Consider the following 19,192-nt stretch of genomic DNA (forward strand, 5'->3'; position numbering starts at 1 on the left):
TTAAGGTAATATTTCAAGTGTCCGGCCTAATGTATTAATTTTTCTCCACACAGATGTTGACTAGCATATCGAGCAATTTGTGTTTTTTTTTCAGATTTCCATTTTTTTGTTTTAATCGTCATATAATACTTCTTTCAATTATGGGTTTTGTCAAACATTTGTTCATTTCTGTATTCCTCTTAACTCCAACGTTATTACCCAATAACTTACTTCTATTTAGCGCCATTACCACAATAAAACGTCCCAGACACTTCACAGAGGTGTCAGAGAGAGTGTGACATGGAGTCACCATGGAGACACACAGGGACATATTAGGATAGGTGATTCAAAGCTTGGTCAAAGAGGTTGATTTTAATGAGTTTCATAAAGGAGGAAAGAGAAGAGGGAGAAGAAGAATGGCGGAGAGGTCATTGGAGGGAATTCCAAAGTTTGCGGCCCAGGTGGCTGAAGGCACAGCCAACATTAAAGAATGAATAATGTGAGGTGATGTACAAGAAACCCTTCCCCAGTATGGTCAGATGAATGCAACAATATTCTCAAATCCTTTGCAGTCAGCCAAAGACCACACTACACTAATTAATTCATCAGAACAACCAACTTATATTCTGACAAATTGGGATTTCATTCAGATAATAATCCGGACTTTGTTAGGTCAACAGGCATCTTGCACACAGGTTGGAGAAGAGGCGGGAGCCACCTTCTGTGGGGATGACCCACCGGACTCAAGTGCCCTTCAGGCACTTAAGTGGGCACTTTTGGCCCTTCCCTGCGATCGAGCTCCGCGGAGGCTAAAGCATCGCCCACGGAGATCTGCTGGCCAAAGGCTCCACAGCTCTCCACTGCCAACAGCGCCAGTGGAAGTGCTGGCTGCTGCCGGTAATACACCCACCAGAAGACGAGGGCTACCAAGGAAATCCAGGCCACAAGTGAATGAAGGTTAGGATATGGATCAGGGGGTTGGAGGGTGGAGAGGAGTTGGGGGGGGAGGCGTCGGAGGAGGGGGCAGCAGGAGTAATGGAGGCAAAGTCAGGGATGGACGCCCAGCAGCCTCCCACTCCGAATTCAAGGTCCCTTGCTCAGGCACCTACTGCCTGGCTACAAGGAGCTTCGCCGGAAGGGCGCTGGCAAATCTTACAGGGTTTGCTGAGCGAGCTTTCCAAAAGAACCAGAAAGCCATGCAACTTTTTAATCCCTGTACCAGGAGTAAATTCCAATGGCTCAGGCATAATGGGTATTAATGGCTCATTAATGAGCCACATTTACATATTTCCACTGGTGACCCGGAATTAGAGAGCGTTTCTCGTCATCATGAAACTGGCACAGGCCTCTCCTACGATTAAGTGAACTGAGACACCATGTTTCCTGCTGTGACAGGCTAGTTTAAATCCTGCCCAAATGTGTCAGTCAATGTGTTGAAGGACAGACAGGTTTTAAAGCAGGACTCAGATCAAACAGTCTACTTTTCAGCAAAGACTATTTACTCAGCAGATAGTGTCTGTATAAACAGGGTCCCACAGCAGACAGTCTACCAAGCCTATTCATCTGGGGCTGGTTTAGCACAGGGCTAAAGAGCTGGCTTTTAAAGCAGACCAAGGCAGGCCAGCAGCACGGTTCAATTCCCGTACCAGCCTCCCCGAACAGGCGCCGGAATGTGGCGACTAGGGGCTTTTCACAATAACTTCATTTGAAGCCTACTTGTGACAATAGCGATTTTCATTTCATTTCATGCATTTCAAAAGACTACCTGTGAACCCCAACATAGAGAACTCATGGCTGAAACTGCAGCAACATCTCCCGATGAAAGGAGGGTGACCTCTCCAGCAAAATTCACAGAGAGCAGAGGATGGTTGCAGAATTCAGCTGTTGAGGGAAGGCACTAATCTACAGGTCACCCTGCAGAGGTTTCTCTGCCAGGAAGCAGCTCTCGGAGAAATGGGAGTGGGAAAGAGAGCGCAAGAGTGCAGCCAAGAGAGTGAGATGCAGAGAGCGAGCGACGAGAACCCCCCGGTGGATCCAAACTAACCGTGTGAATTCTCTGTTCTTTACACTGAGTCTCCACAATGATATTTCTGCCGGTATTTGTTCCAATTACACATACTTGATCTCAATAACTATAAGCAAGGTCATCACTGAATTAGTCAGGTCCTTCTCAGGGGCTTTGTGAAGCAGGCGAAAGTGATGTGCGATGCGTTGAATTCTACAGAGCTGCCAACTCTCCTACATTGACCTGGAATTTGCTAAAACATGAGAGGAACTTACCTCGGGCAACCGACCAAGAGGAAAATAAGGAAACAAGAGTTTGGGATTCGAATGTCCTGGCTGCGGAATCGTCAATCGTTACCATGAAATCATTTTTTGCGGGATGTCAGCATCGCTGGCTAAGCCAGCATTTTATTGCCTATCCCTTATTGTCCTCGAGAAGGTGATGAGCTTTCTTGAACTGCTGCAGGCCCTGAGGCGTAGGTATACCCACAGTGCTGCTAGGGAGTGAGTTACAGAATTTGAACCCAGTGACAGTGAAGGAGCGGTGGTATGTTTCCAAGTCAGAATGGTGAGTGAATTGGAGGGGATATTCCAGGAGGTGGTGTTTCCTGGGTATCTGCTGTCCTTGTCCTCCTAGAAGATGGAGATTGTGGGTTTGGAAGATGCTGCCTGAGGAGCCTTGTTGAGTTCCTGCAGTGCATCTTGTAGATGGTACACACGGCTGCCACTGTGCGTCGGTGGCGGAGAGGGTGAATGTTTGTGGATGGGGTGCCGATCAAGCATCTGCTTTGCACTGGATAGTGTTGAGATACTTGGGTGTTCTTGGAGATGCAGTCAGCCAGGCAAGTGTGGAGTGTTCCATAACACTCCCGTCTTGTGCCTTGTAGATGGGGGCAGATTTGGGGAGTCAGGTGAGTTAATTGCCATAGGATTCCTAGCCTCTGACCTGCTCTTGACATGTCTGGACCCTATGCAACCTGGGAGTTCTACTTCTTTACTTGTAGCCGGCAGTCTGGTGGAGGGCAGCTCCCCGCTGGGAATTTCCTGCACCTGCTGCTACCCGAATAGGGAGAGTGGCTTGAGAATAGCTGAAGGCAAAGGTCTTTGGAGTGTTGTTCATGGGCTGAGCATCACTGGCTACTCGTATACAAAGCAGAGAAGCTGCGCGGCAAACCCAGCTTTTCCTTGAATGTTTTTAATTCATTGCTCTTTCTTCCTAATCCCCGGAGCCCTCCCCATCTCAAAATCTTGCTCTTCAGCCGCACCTGGGGTTGTCCTTGCTAACTCTTCCACCATCGACCATCGTTGTTCCCATTGCAGAATGCAAACTGTCCATGGGCTTATTGTGCATGCGTTTTACAAACATTATTATGCTTCAATAGTTCAAGAGCATCATCAAAATCGTTTTGGTTCTGACCTTTTTAGGCCTCAGTCTCAGCTGAAGCCGAAAATAATTTTTGGGCCTTGTACGCCCATTTTAAATCCACTGTCTCTTCATCTACTGAAATGGTGGGCTTCCCCCTCGCTGGTGGGAATCCAATTGGAGCCCATCCTGCACTGAGGAATGACCCTTGACCCAGGAGCATGGCCCAGGCTTCTGGTAGACTCCAGAGTTGCCGAAATCACAACCAATTTCGGGGCTGCGAGAATAATCAAGGGAAAACCCTCAAAACAGAATGAACGCCATCTTTAGAAAGTAAATGCAATAAGATCTGGAAACAGCCATAGACTGTCAGGTGATCAGAAATTGCACAGAGGTCACGTGATTAAACCTCCAACAATATGACCAACTTGAGTGTCAACTCTTGGCATTGCTTCAAAATCACCACCACAGAAAGTGTATTGTTGTTCGTCAAAATTTGAAGAGGTTTACTAAAAAACATTATCGCAATAGTTTGAGGGACCATCTATCTCTGAGAACTTTTGAACGTCTGTTTTCAGGACAGTCTAACGCAACTGAAACCTCCCAAGAACACCAAATGGTGGCTCGGTATCACGATGAACATAACTTGGTCGACAAAGCAGGCTCAGGAAACTCCTGGCACCGTCAACAGATCGTGTCTCTCAGGAACATTATGCTGACAAAAAACATGGAGACAGGGAAACAAAAAAATAAAGAGTAAGGTGTTACCTTCGTATTTGTTCCTCGTTTCTTCCTGACTTGGCCGGCCCTCTGAACAGATGGGGGTGCAAGGTGGCCCGGGATGCAGGAGATGGACAATGGGAACGAACAAGAGGAAGACAGTTGTTTTTTTTAAAAAAATATATTTATTAAAGTTTTTTAACACAATTCTTCTCCCTTACAAACAATAACCCCCCCCCCACACCCCCGTAACAAAAAAAAAACGAGAAATCGCGCAGAGCAAGATATATACATGGCAAAATGATATATTTACACAGCTTTGTACACTGGCCCTCACCCGTACGTGCCAGTTTCCCCAACCCTTCATGTTATCTCTTGCTCATCCACCCTCCGAGGCAGTCCCCCCTTTTCCCCCCTCCCCCCCCTCCCCCCAGGATGTCCCCTCCACCCCCCACCCCCCCCCACCCCCAAGGTTGCTGCTGCTGCTGACTGACCTTCCTCTAACGCTCCGCGAGATAGTCTAGGAACGGTTGCCACCGCCTGTAGAACCCCTGCGCAGACCCTCTCAAGGCAAACTTAATCCTCTCCAACTCTATGAACCCAACCATATCATTTATCCAGGCCTCCAGGCTGGGGGGGCTTTGCCTCCTTCCACATTAGCAAGATCCTTCGCCGGGCTACTAGGGACGCAAAGGCCAGAATGCCAGCCTCTTTCGCCTCCTGCACTCCCGGTTCATCCACTACTCCAAATATTGCTAGCCCCCAGCTTGGCTTGACCCGGACTTTCACCACCCGAGATATTGCTCCCGCCACTCCTCTCCAGAACCCCTCCAGTGCCGGGCATGACCAAAACATATGGACATGGTTCGCCGGGCTCCCTGAGCACCTTCCACATCTGTCCTCCACCCCAAAGAACCTATTCAACCTCGCCCCCATCAAGTGCGCTCTGTGGACCACCTTAAATTGTATTAGGCTGAGCCTGGCACACGAGGAGGAGGAATTAACCCTACCTAGGGCATCAGCCCACAGACCTTCCTCGATCTCCTCCCCCAGCTCCTCCTCCCATTTACCCTTCAACTCGTCTACCAGCGCTTCCCCCTCTTCTTTCAACTCCTGGTGTATTTCCGACACCTTGCCCTCCCCGACCCATAAACCCGAGATCACCCTATCTTGAACTTCTTGTGCCGGGAGCAACGGGAATTCCCTCTCCTGTCGCCTCACAAAAGCCCTCACCTGCATATATCTAAAGGCATTTCCCGGGGGTGGAAGACAGTTGTTAATGACAAATCAACCATTTCCGAGGGGGTCATTCATGTGTAACAACAGAGGGCATTCAACTGAAGCTGCTCCAGAATCCGTATAAATAATTGCAACAAACCAACTGCCGCAAGAATCAGATTGGCATTTCTGAGCAACACCGCGACTAATTGGAGAAGGGCCTCCTCCTCAGCTAAACGGAGTCAGGCCTTTCTACAAGGCCCGGATGCATTTCTGAATCAGATTTTGTCTGATAGCACTGCGGTACGTGTCTCTAGATGTTTCATGACGTTAACCGACAAGTAACATGCATGTTGCTTCAGAAAATATACATTCACAAAATCAAACCGATTTATATTGAAGAGTTTAGGTTCAGATTTCTACAAGTCACATTGAAAATTAAGATTTATTCAGCAATGATTCTTGTATAAATAAAAAAACCTTTTCAAACAAAGTCATTTAACTCCTCTACTGTTGATTCAGGCTTTTCTAATTAGATAGGCCCAGTCGGTGTGATTCCTGTTTTTTAATTACACTGCTGTCATTTTCTGTCCTGCTGTTTTCTAATGCTGGGATTTAACAGCATGATTTAAAGTGGTTCTGCTGCCAGCAACAATATGTAGTTATGCAACTAATTTTTTGGACAGATAAATCCAGTGAAAGTTAACCTCAGGATCTCAAAATATGTCGCCACCATCCTGTTACCAGCCAACTGCCATTCAGAAACCCTGCTGCAATCCAACCAACTCAGGAACACGGAACAGAAACAACTCCCCATGGCAGGAATGGGAGAGTGAATACCCTCAAGTGAACCCTCAATGAACCGACAGTAGGGTACAATTGGCACTCAGTGTCGTATCAAAGCCAATGCTTCATTTTAATTAAGGTTTGTACTTAATCCCATAGAATCCTTACAGTGCATAAGGAGGCCATTCGGTCCATCGAGTCTCAACCGACCCTGTGAAAGAGCACTCTACCTAGGCCCTCTCCCCCACCCTCTCCCCGTAACTCCGCGCGATTGTGGCGGTCAATGTAGCACGGCCAATCCACCTAACCTGCACATCTTTGGACAGTAGTTTTCCCGGGACTGGGATCTGGGCCATGTGCAGTATGATATCAGTTGGCAGACCTGTGTTGTGCTGTTGACTGCACAACACCAGCCCAATGGTCTTCGGCACACAAGGCACTGCTCCATTTCACTGCTATGAAATTGGCATCCTCTTCCGCCATTCGTAAGAGTGAAAGGTAAGTTTAGGAGATTCAAACCACTTCCCAAGTGCTTTTGAAAAGCACCTTCAGCAACTGGACTGGAGTTATAGTGGACACAACGGGAAGCCCGACCACCTTCAAAGACTACCAACCACTCGTTAATGTGCTCGGGAGTCAGCTTGCGTACCTGAGTTACCCTCTCAATTTTGCATTCAAGCGCACCAAGACACCATTTCATAAGAAGGCCAAAGCAGCAGGATAACGTCAAGCCGACATTGGGCAGGTACGGTTACAGGGAAACAGGAGCTTAACAGTTCAACGCACAAAGCTTGGGACTAATGAGGGACTGGCATGTGGCAATCTGGACCCATGTCTCAAGACCAAATCCATTCACAGAAAAATCAGCATGGAAATGAATTCAAATAAAAGCAAAGCTCACAACCATCCAGGCGAAGGAGACAAAGGGGACTCCGGCGCACGAGGAGAAAATTCGCAGAAAATCTGAGCGGAATCCGGTTGGTTTCCAGTTCATCCAAGCCCCCAGCCCAGTGAACTGTCACACCATTTATATTGCTTCAGTTTCCCTGATGACTTACTGGACACAGTTTATGATCAATGCAGAGGGGGAGGTCCCCAGTGTAGCACTTGACCTGTGCATCATTCGTAAGTGAATAACTGTACTCAGGACACTGGGGTGAGCAGAATTCAAATAAATGTTGCTCCCAAACACCTCTGAATGATCGCTGGAGTAGATGCTTTCGCCCTGGCTGGATAGTCTAGAACTAGGGGGCAGAATCTCAGGATGAGATGATTGTGAATCCTTGGCAATTCCCACTGCAGGAGGTTTTGAATATTCAGCCATTGGGACTGAACGAGGCGGAGGTCAATGGGTTTTTGGACTCTTAAGGGAATCGGGAAAACCAGGATCAGGCAGGAAAGTGGAATTGAGGTTGAAGATGATCCACAGAAAATCCATGGAATCCCTAAAGTGCAAAGGAGACCATTCGGCCCTCTGAAAGAGCATCCTACCGAGGCCCACTCCCCCCGCCCAATCCCCGTAACCCCACCGATCCTGCACATCTTTGGACACTAAGGGGCAAATTAGCATGGCTAATTCACATAACCTGTACATCTTTGGACAGTGGGAGGAAACCAGAGTACCCGGAGGAAACCCACGCAGACACAGGGAGAATATGCAAACTCCACACTCACCCGAGGTCGGAATTGAACCCAGGTCCCTGGCCATGTGAGGCAGCAGTGCTAACCATTGTGAGTGGTAAAGCAGTCAAGATGGGCCGGAGAGCCTATTCCTGCTCATATATCTTACAACTTACATTCCTTATTTAGCATCATTCACAAGCCCAGGAAGAACCAAAGTGCCCTGCAGTCAGTGAAGTACAATTGGAAGTTTAGTCAGTGTTGTACTGTAGCAAACGTAGCAGTCAGTTAGGCAATCGCAAGTTTGCAAAAACAGCAATGGCCAGATAATCTGTTCCAACGATGCTGAATGAGGCAGAAACGTTGGCTCGGAATCGAGGGAGAAATCTCCTACTCTTCTGTCAAATAGAGCCATTCAGACAGGGCCTGGGTTTACTGCCTCATCTGAAAGCTGGCACCACTGACAGTGCGGCGATCTCTCAGTCCAACTCCGAAGCGTTAGCCACAGTACTGTGCCCAGAGTGGGACCTAAACCCATAACCTTCTAGAATGCACACCTAATAGATATGATGACAGCTCTATGATAGCGAGTACTGGGGCATGGTTCAACCTTCTCAATTCCTGATCTCAAGCCATGTTCCTCAGGGGAACAGAAGCAGTCAATGTTGGATTGGTACCAAGGGTGGGATTTTCTGGAGGTTACGTCTGGTGGCAGAAGCGCAGTGACTTGCGCTAGAGAACGGGGCCGCCTGAACACGCGAGAACCTGAGCTGTTCAGCTCATTAATTATGCAGCGGTGAACAGCACATTAAGTCCCATAGCAGGAAGTGGCCCGTCCTCTTGTTACCTCATAGACTCCAACATCCTGGCGCCATGTTTGAATGGCACCCAGGCTGCGAGGCACTTTGCTCCTTGACTCCTCCACCCAACCCCTGCCCCCCATAATCCTGGCTCAGTCTCACCCCCCTTCCCTGCCCCTGTGCCCAGTCTTGGTGCAGTGTGTGAGTCGGGCAGCTGATATCCCCCAGCGATGGTGTGAAAGGAAGGCGAAGGCAACGTCTACTGATCTCAAAGTCCAGAAAGAGGTCTACTCGGCAGGTATGCATCATGAAAAGGAACATTCGAGATTCCAGCTGGTTGTGCGCTTAATTGAGAGGGGGGACAAGATTCTGGTGTGTTGGCCTTTTAAGGAGCGTTCATGAGGTGCAAATAAGGTTCCCGACAGAGCTCCGTCGGACACCTGACCCACCTTTAACCCACCACGCAAGTCAGGCGAACAAGATTCCAAACTAATTTCCCGTTGTTGGTGTTTCGACCCCCTCGGGGGCCGAGGGTTATGCAATTGTTGGCAATGAGCGACAAAGCATTATCCTACTGACTGTGGTTGGAGGACTCACCTATGCGTTCATCTAAAGCCTCACCCACTCGGACAGGCCAGACTCAGGAAAGGCTTTTGCCGTGATGGTGGCCCTGGTCAAGGCACATCTAAACCCACAGCCTCCAATAATGGTCCGTCGGTTCCGTGTCCACACAACCGCATAGGTCCAAGGGAAATCCAATGGTGACTTTTGGCATGCTTGAGGACGCTAGTCGCCTCATGTGAGTTTAGGGCCGTACTGTCCGAATTATTATGGGACCGTTTGCTCTGAGACACCCACATCCAGAGTTAGAGTCGGTCGTGGCATTGAATGAAATCCTGCACGTGCAGACGGCCCTGTATCACCCAGCCTCAATCAGGTTGTCCAAACGGGCAGTCCAAACCTTCAAGCAGGCCATGAATAAGCTGGCCACCGGGTCTGGGGAGGTGCGGCTGGCCCGGTTCTTTTCAGTTACCAAACGATGCCTCACGCCACCACGGGAGTGGCACCAGCAGAGTTGCTGATGGGATATAGGCTCAAGACTCGCCTCAGCTTCATCATTCGGGACATAGAAGCATGGATCCCCCAATGACAGGACCGCTCCGAGGTGGGCACTGGCCGGCACATGCAGCTGTACAACTTTAAGCCAGGGACGCTGCATATGGTGTTGGAACTTTTGCCGCTAGCGCCACATGGATCCCAGGCATGGTGGTCAGGGCAACTGGTCTAGTTTCCTCGTCGGTCCGGGCACAGGAACATGAAACCAGCCACCACCTGAACCACAACCGCCACCGCAAGCAGGAACACCGTGAGCACGCTCAGGATGCGCAGTGCGGGTCACCCCGCGATCTCCATAACCGCCTAGATCGCACGCTAAAGCACCGCCCAGATCACCACATCAATCGGCGTCACCTACACCCATCAAGGCCCAGGAGGCTGAGATGCCCGATGCCTCCTCGGAAAAATCTGACACCGATTCCGATACGGATACTGGCCCACCTGACGTGGTCATCCAGCTGCCTTCAATGCCGGCGCCCTTACTGGCTGCACCACACCTTACTGAAGGTTCAGTTTACTTGCAGTACTGCAACAGTCTTCAGTCACCAGAGATAAAGTCCTGGATTCGCCGTTCCGTGTTGCCCCCGCTATCGCTGCCAGAGAGGACTGAGAATTTGGCACTCGGCCAAGTCTCCATTCACTGCAGCGAGACCGGAAAATCCCGCTGGCGCGACGCAACGGAGAATCCCACGGTAAAACTGAAAGGTTGCAACCGTTCCATTTACTCAATAACATGCTTCGCATTAAGTAATCTGTTTTGTAACTTGATACATGCACCCAGTTACATGTGCCAAATTCTGGCTCAGAACATCCTGCGCAAAAGCATATATTCTCATCATTTTTTAGCCCACAGTTAATATTTAATAGCATCAATCATGAATATAAAACATGCAGACGATTACAGCACAAAGAATGAACCCATTACTCACATTTCTTCTGCTGTCCCTTGGTTTGTTGGCGAGTTTTATCTCCAAGATAATTTCCCCCATATAATCCTCCAGGCTGTTTGGGTCATCAAGCTGCAATTCCTTCTGGATAGTACTAACAGGAGAGAACAGGCCGACACAGTTAAAAATACCTTCAAACCTTTTGGATGGCCCTTGAACGATGGAGGCTGGGGGCCAGATTATCGCGGAGTCAAACCAACTCGGGGGAGCTTTAAAAATTAGGGCGGAACCCGATGTGGAAGCCTCATCGCCATTTCCAGCACACCATTTTTGCCATCAGGCAAAGAGGACAAGGTGTGAATCACACAGGCGGGAAACCTGAGCTTAGACCAGCCAGGCCATTTGAACCTAGTGCATTTTTCCTGCAGGGCCTTTAGCCAGAAATGTGATACGCTCAATATTAAAGGAGGAGATGCAAGAGATCATGAAGAGCAGCAAAGCTCTTTTAACTGCACTGATCTGAAGTGATTTGAATCTCCAGCCCCTTAAAAATAGAAATCATGCTGCAGCTGTCAGTGCTGCTGCTAGAGTGAACTGATAAACAGATCATCTGGTGTAGCTTAGAAAAAAGTAATTACCATCTGTTCCTGCAATTTCAATAAACTGTATTTTTGACATTTCCTAACGGTTATTGTTACAGCTGAGCCTATTATGAATGTTTGGCTCAGTTTCAAAAGTTTAGAAACAACTCATCTTAGCAAGGAGGCCGGCTTTACATTTGAATGACAGGCTTAAGAGGCTTTGAAGGATTAACCATCATTGATGCGGTTTGTGAATAGAAAGTTGTTGTTTTTTTCAAGCAACAGATTGACCACTTGAGGGGATTATGTTTTTTAAACGGATTTCATGAATGAGAGGTTCTTTCGATATCAAGTGTGTAGATGAGAACTCTCTTAGATTTTGAGAAGTCTATCTTTTTTCCATCTCTATTTGGCTCCTGAGGTCTGCCCAAAGGCCACCAAATCATTTGCCTGTCTGTGTGGCCGCCTCTGCACTGCCTCCAGAGACAGCGGACCCTGCTCCATCCCACTCCTACCTTCCCAAAATTAAAATATGGAAGGCAGGGACCATTTTGCTGAGTTGGGAAATATTCTAAATCGGGCCTTAGTCCTACGCCAGTCAGAAATCACAGCCTATAGCTCCACAATAATTAATTACACTATTGGAAATTTCAGTTTGCAGATCCCTGCCTACAAGTGTAGAGGCAGCAGACGATCAGTCATTTCAAAATGAAATTCCACGGGAAATTTGTGGAAAATAAACTTGCAAGGCGACGGGATGTAGTGGGGAATGGGGCTGACTGGTTTAGTCTACAGAGCTAGCATAGACTCAATGGACAGAATGGCTTTCTTCTGTGCCGTAATAAGACCAGTTCCTATTTTAGGGGACAGACAGATGGGAGGAGCATACCCAGCCTCCAGACCCAGAATTCCTGCTCTGTGTTTCCGTTGTGTAGAACTACACCTGGAGCTCAAGTTTGGCAAAAAAAAAAAGCCTCCCAAGATTAATTATCAATTGGATAGAAATTAGCTCACATTTTGGACAAATGTCCAGTGTGCAGACAAGCAAAATGGCTCCCATGGTGGGAAGGGTGTGTTCCGGACATTTTGTCTGATAAAATCGGAAAGACAATCCATGTCTCTGCGCTGGGAACTCAGTACGTTCCCCCTGCCCCCAACCTCCTCAACCGATCATTAACATACCATTTACACATTCATTACTTATTCAATAGTGTCAAAGGGGAAAATACTCAATCTGATCAACACCAAACCGCACAATGGTAAATGTGCTGCTAATGGAAATAGATGGACAAGAATCATGCTCTTTTTGCTTAATGGAGCACTCTTAAGGGCCGATTCTGAAATCCAGTTGCCCCCAGTGGGAAACTGCATTCACCAGGAATACATGACGTTAAATCAAGGATCCACCATTTAACACAATGCAGTTCCCTTGGGGGAATTGGGGGCGGAATAGGATGTGGTCTTTATCCAATTTGAACTGAGGAGAGGTAAGGTTTGAGGTTCATCAAATGTACATGGAGTAGATTTTTTTTAAATCATTCTCTTCACTGAGGTTTTTAGATGGGGGATCAAGAAACAGGGGAGTGGGATTAATTAGATAACTCTTTCAAAAAAAATGGCAGAGGTGTGATGGGCCGAATGGCCTTCTTCACTGCTGTAGGATTTTAATTTTTTTATCATCCCCTTTTATTGTATGCATATACTATTATAGAGATGGTTTTGGGTTCAACTAAATCAAAAGTCGAGAGGTTGCATCAGTATTCAAGTTATCACCATGTTACCTTCGACTTTGACAATATGTTCGCTGAAGCACTTTAAAACTTCACCAGAATTCTTGCACCCTATTACAAGTCATATCAGGCCTAACTGAAGTTCTCTTGCATATGCCAGCACTGTCATAAATTCAGTCTCCATTAATTTATAATTTATATCTCTTAATCCCTCAAGGCTCGTGAACAATTGCTGTGCTTTTAATAGCACTTAACTCCAGACGATAGGTCTCAGTACTACATATCTTTTATTTGCTTTGCCTAAGTCCGAGGAACTAGATTTTCAGAGCTCAGATAACGCACTTCAATCACTCACAGGATAAAACCAAACAGTGTGTACCAGTAAAGTATTAATAACAATTATATTACAAACCTGTTCACTTCAAGATCATTCAGACTGAGATATGCAGAGCCCATGAAATCATCCGTGGCCAAGTCTCGGTCGTACACCTATTTATGGAGAGATTTTTCTTTCATTACTGTGACAAGCTGAGATCACAAACAAACAAGAGGTTAAAGATGACTGCCCGAGTAACAAACCCTGCAGGGTCAGTTTTATTATTGCCACCTGGAGAAAGAGGAAACAATTAATTGCTCTGTTCGGCCCACACCTTTCCACGTGTGTCTGCTTCTGACTGCCGAGAAATTATGGGGTCATACTGACGTTGTGTGCCATGAGGAGAAGAGTCATGAAGCTGATCGTTCATGTCAGAGTTCGAGTTAGAAGAAAAGACAGGAGATACTTAGAGCCCCTACCGCCGGCAGGATTTTCTCATGAAGAGAGGCTGAGTAGGTCGGGCCTGTGCTCATTTGAGTTTATAAGAATGAAAGGCAACCTTATTGAAACAAGGGGCGCGATCGTGCGGCCTCGTCGCACCCGGTTTGTTGATGCGACGAGGCCGTCACATCTTGTGAGAGGCCTCTCACGGAATTTTAGACACTCGGGACGCCTCGTTAGATCTAACGCGATCTCACGAAACATCATGATCTGGCTCTCGCCCTCACTGGGTGGGCTCCAGATTTGCATATTTAAGTGAGCAGTTAGCTTCACGTAAATATGTCTGCGCTGGAGTTTCCCAAGGCCTGCGATCAAAGGCTTGCGCCTGGGAGACCTTGCCATGCCGCCGTTTAGCACTGGTTTCCACAAACGTGGACCAAGTGTAACGGCACTTGGGGGAGAGCAAAGGCCCCTCGGTGGTCAGGCTCCGGGCATCGTGGTGCCCTGGCACCCCGGATGCCACCCAGACATCTTGGCACTGCCATGCAAGCACCCTGGCAGTGCCATCTTAGCACTTGCAGGGTGCCTGTGGAACTGCCAGTCTGGCAGTGTTAAGATGGCCGGGTGCCAGGTTGCCCGTATCAGGGCTCAGGCCCAGAGGTGCCCTGCCCTTATGAGGTGGGGGGGGGGGGGCTCAAGGACCCCCAATCTGTAAGTTGGATTGTTTGGGGGGGGTCTGGAGGCTGCGGTTGGGTCGAGAAATCGGAGCAGCATTTAAAAATGGAGTGAGGTAAGCGCAGCCTCGACAGGGTGTTCCCCGCAGAGCCCCCCCCCAAAAAGTCCCTTTTGATAGTGGGGTCTTTTTCGGCACTGCAGGCTCTGAGAATCACTCTGCTATTCGCGCCCAAACCAGGGGCGAAATTCTCCCCCAACGGCGGGATGTCCGCCGACTGGCGCCAAAGCCGGCGCCAATCAGACGGGCATCGCGCCGGCCCAAAGGTGCGGAATGCTCCGCATCTTTGGCGGCCTAGCCCCAACATTGAGGGACGCCGGAGGGATTTCCGCCCCGCCAGCTGGCGGAAATGGTGTTTGTTTCCCCGCCAGTTGGCGCGGAAATGCGGCGCATGCGCGGGAGCGTCAGCGGCCGCTGTCAGTTTCCCGGCGCATGCGCGGGAGCGTCAGCGGCCGCTGTCAGTTTCCCGCGCATGCGCAGTGGGGAGAGTCTCTTCCGCCTCCGCCATGGTGGAGGCCGTGGCGGAGGCGGAAGGGAAAGAGTGCCCCCACGGCACAGGCCCGCCCGCGGATCGGTGGGCCCCGATCGCGGGCCAGGCCACAGTGGGGGCACCCCCCTGGGTCAGATCGCCCCGCGCCCCCCCCCAGGACTCCGGAGCCCGCCCACGCCGCCTGGTCCCGCCGGTAAATACCAGGTTTGATTTACGCTGGCGGGACAGGCAATTTCTAGGCGGGACTTCGGCCCATCCGGGCCGGAGAATCCAGCGGGGGGTCCCGCCAACCGGCGCGGCCGGATTCCCGCCCCCGCCCAATCTCCGGGAGCGGAGACTTCGGCGGGGGCGGGGGCGGGATTCACGGCGGCCAACGGTCATTCTCCGACCCGGCGGGGGGGCGGAGAATGACGCCCCAGGACTCTGTTTTTTCCCGTTAAATCGTGCAACGATTCGCAGGGGCCTTGAGAGAGTAGATGCTGAGAGGTTGTTTTCCCTTGTGAGAGAGTCTAGGACCAGAAGGCATAATATAGAGTAAGAGGATCGCCCATTTTATACAGAAATGAGGAGGGATTTCTCTCTCAGAGGGTAGTGAATCTGTGGAATTCTTTACAGCAGAGAACCGTAGAGGCTGGATTGTTAAGTATGTTCAAGCGCTGAGATAGACAGATTTTAAATCAGTAAAGTAAGGAATAAGGTGGGAAAGTAGAGTTGAGGATTATCAGGTCGGATCAGTCATGGTCTCATTGAATGACAGAGCAGACTGGAAGGGCTGAGTGCCCCACTTCTGCTCCTACATGTCATGGTCTTCTGGGATATTCATGTTCCACCGAAACCAATGGGCTTTTGAAAGGCTCACCGTATTTTTATAGCCCTTGGAACTTTTAGACCGGAATTTTAGGCATCCACAAGTAGTTATGTTATCAAGGCCTCTAGGATAGAAAACATTATAGGATGCTATTACAAAGTAGGAATTTAAATTAAGACGTGGGAGTAAGTAATAACTTCGCCAAGGTCAGTCTTTCAACAACAAATCCCTTTACTACAGTAATTTAAAAGGCCACTGCCAAGCAGAAAACATTTGCCTCCGAGCCCGGAGACCTACAGAGATGCTGGTCGGGGTTGGAACATCAGGTTTTAATCCCCCGCCATACATTTCCTATTGTGCGAGCTACCGCCCGTTTAATTGGGGAATTCGTACTCCAGGAAACCCACGGAGGGATCCATTGACGATCCTCCTTGTGTAGCGTGGTCACCGTCACATCCTTCCCCTCTCACGTCCGTTTCTCCCTCGGTATCCCCGCGGCCGGGAGGTCTCTTCCGCCTCTTCGTGATCGGCCGATGGTGGAACAGGATGAGGAGGTGATGTGAACGGTATTGGAGACCTTCGCTCCCGGAGGGAGCACGGAAGAGTTACCGACGCGGATCCCACCTCTGTGTCTGCTACAGTCGAAACACCCGATTCCTCTGCTTTCATCTCAAAACCAGAGCCCTCCTTATCAGGGCAGACGGACACAGAGTTGCCCTGCGCGAACAGCAGGCACCTCTGTTACCGGAATGAGGCTTGTATGGGAACGGACACCCTACTTCTGAGGTGGTCCAGGTGTTTCTTTAAGACCATATCCTGAACTTTTACTTTGTAGGATACAGGTCTCGCTTTCTCCAACATGACGCCAAGGACCCAGCTGGAGCGATTTCCGAAGTTCCTCACATAGACTAGGTCGTCTGTCTTGAATATTCGTTCGGATCTCGCAGAGTCAGAATTTATTTTCTGGTTCTCTTGTCGGGATGCTACCCTCCCTGCCATGTGTGGGAATAGGCGGATTAATCTCATACGAAGCCTACCTCCCTCATACGAAGCATACCTCCCTTCAACAGTTTCGCTGGGACGATTCCTGTTGTAGTGTGAGGAATGGCCCTATATTAAATATTATCCATGCCCATTTGGTCTCTATAGGCACTGCCGGTTGTTTCTTCATGCAGATTTTCACAGTCTGCACCGCCAGTTTTGCCATCCCATTTGGCAACAGGTGATAAGCTGTTGTTCTCATGTGTCTGATGCCATTGGATTGCATGAAGCCCTAGAACTCACCATTCAAGGCAGTGCCTTTTTCAGAAACTTGGACTTCTGGAATGCCATGCATGTAAAAACTCTATTGTGGTTTCTCGATCATAGCACAGGAGGTGTATCTCCAACCATTTAGAGTGTGCACCTACCAGGATAAAAAAACATGGAACCCAAAAGAGGCCCGTCAAATTCCACGTGCACTCGTACCCATGGCCTGCCTGGCCACTCCCATGGATCTAGGGAGACTGAAGAAAGGAGTTTCTGATTGTCCTGGCATGAATTGCACTGCTTTACCAAGTCCGTCATGTCTGAGTCGAAACCCGGCCACCAGACAGAGCTCCTGGTGAGCATTTTCATTTTAAAGACCCCAGGGTGGCCATTATGTAGCATTATGTAACGGGGACCCCCAAAGAATGATACCGTCCTCAACACTGCGTTCATTTTTCTTAGTCAGATAACGTTTCACGTTGTCCGAGGGTTGTCCTCAGACTCTGCCGTTCATAGGCTTCAATTTTGACAGTCTTGGGTCTTTGATTTGTTTTGAAGATACTTGTCATGTCTCCAAAGGGTTTAGAGTCATCATGACCTCTTCCAATGCCGGCAAGGGAGTCGGGCTTGTGGGCAGCTGGAGGCGATTCAAGGCATCAGAGTTAACTATTCGCGTTCCGGGGCTGTGCTCTTAAGAGATATTAATAAGCTGCAAGTAACAGGGCCCAACACTGTATCCAAGCAGAGGCAATCGGAGAGATTGCCTTATCCTCCTTAAAAAGTCCCAATAAGGACTTGTGGTCGGTCAATATTATGAAAGGCTTACCATAGACCTACTGGTGAATTATTATTTTTTTAACACAAAACACGACTGCCCAGCCCTCCTTCCCAATTTGAGAATACCTCCACTCAGCATTCAAGAGAGTCCCAGATGGGTAGATGATGGGTCTATCTGTTCCATCTTTCCAGCGGTGGGATAGTACCATGCCAACCCCGTAAGGGGAAGCATCACATGTCAGGATGAGATACTTTTTGGGGTTGAAGGTGGCTGATAAATTGGAGGACAGCAGCTGTTGTTTTAATTTCTCTAAGACCTCCACCTGTGGCGTCTTCCAAGACCGTTTTTGGTACTTTTGCAGTAGTATGTGCAGTGGAGAGAGCAAGGAGGCCAAATTCAGGATGAACTTCCTATAATAATAATATTATAATAGTCTTTATTGTCACAAGTAGGCTTACATTAACACTGCAATGAGGTTACTGTGAAAAGCCCCTAGTCACCACACTACGGCACCTGTTCGGGTACACAGAGGGAGAATTCAGAATATCCAATTCACCTAAAAGCACGTCTTTCGGAACTTGTGGGAGGAAACTGGAGCACCCGGACAGAGGAGGTCGTTCGGTCGCTCCGTAAAGAAATAGAGGCGACACATCGAATGAGTAAGGTCGATGTGAGCGAGATAGAGAAAGAGAACCCAGAATTAAGAAGGAAGTTAGCAGCAAAGGACGGAGAGGTGGATGATGCCAAGTGGGCACACCAGTCTTGTCTGGCGCACCTAAACAGCTTCCAGGCACAGTACGAAAAGGCCTATCAGGACACGCAACGTGCAGTCCTGGTAAGAGAGGAAACAGAGAAACAGGTAGAGGCATTGCAAAGGCAGTGTAGCGACCTGAAAGCAGCATTACGAGCACTCCATACTACCACCACGGAGCACAGACAAAGCTCACTAGATCACGCAAAGTGCCGGAAGCAGATTGCAGAACTGCAATCTTTACTTTCAGTTCAGAATGGATTCCAGAGCACCTTTGGATCCCAGTTAGATGCAGAAGACTGCCCGGATTGGGAAGAATTAAATGAGACTGCACATAGATATGTTCAGGGAACATGCGCAAGGAAAGCCCCAGAAGAGAAAAGCACTCCAACCCCCCACATTGCAGATAGTTCAGGCACCAATGAATCCAGTAACCACCCACCGCACAGTCACATCGGACGGAGATACAGAATTTCTTTATACGACCCCCTTAACCGTGACCCAATTACGGGACGCATGCGAGAAAATCACACCGTTCCTCCCCACCTCAGACCCCCACCACTTCTTTGCCAGAGTAAAGCAGCAGGCGACCATGTGCGGCCTGGACGAGCACGAGCACGTGAAGCTCACAAGTTTTGAGTTTAGACCCTTCGGTCGTAGCAGCCCTTCCCGACCCACAGAATGTAGGAGGAGGCACCCTTGAGGAAATGCACGCAGCGATCCTAGATGCGATCGGCTACAACAGAAGGCCTGTAGAAGGCCTGAATAAGTGCAGGCAGAAAAAGACAGAACACCCCACAGCGTTTGCTGGACGCCTATGGAT

At 49.0% G+C, this 19,192-nt stretch overlaps 1 protein-coding gene across 1 annotated transcript in view; it reads right to left on the bottom strand.

Moving 5' to 3' along the window:
* LOC140386398 (multiple C2 and transmembrane domain-containing protein 2-like) overlaps positions 1 to 19,192 on the bottom strand; it is a 606,972-nt gene that overhangs the window by 292,553 nt on the left and 295,227 nt on the right. The window contains exons 6-8 of the mRNA XM_072468698.1: positions 13,217 to 13,293; positions 10,536 to 10,647; positions 4,115 to 4,156 (exon numbers count right to left, since the gene is read on the bottom strand). Coding sequence (XP_072324799.1) covers positions 4,115 to 4,156; positions 10,536 to 10,647; positions 13,217 to 13,293 — 231 coding nt within the window. The remainder of the gene's footprint in view (positions 1 to 4,114; positions 4,157 to 10,535; positions 10,648 to 13,216; positions 13,294 to 19,192) is intronic.

The sequence above is a fragment of the Scyliorhinus torazame genome, chromosome 12, assembly GCF_047496885.1.
Source record: "Scyliorhinus torazame isolate Kashiwa2021f chromosome 12, sScyTor2.1, whole genome shotgun sequence".
Taxonomy (NCBI): Eukaryota; Metazoa; Chordata; class Chondrichthyes; order Carcharhiniformes; family Scyliorhinidae; genus Scyliorhinus; species Scyliorhinus torazame.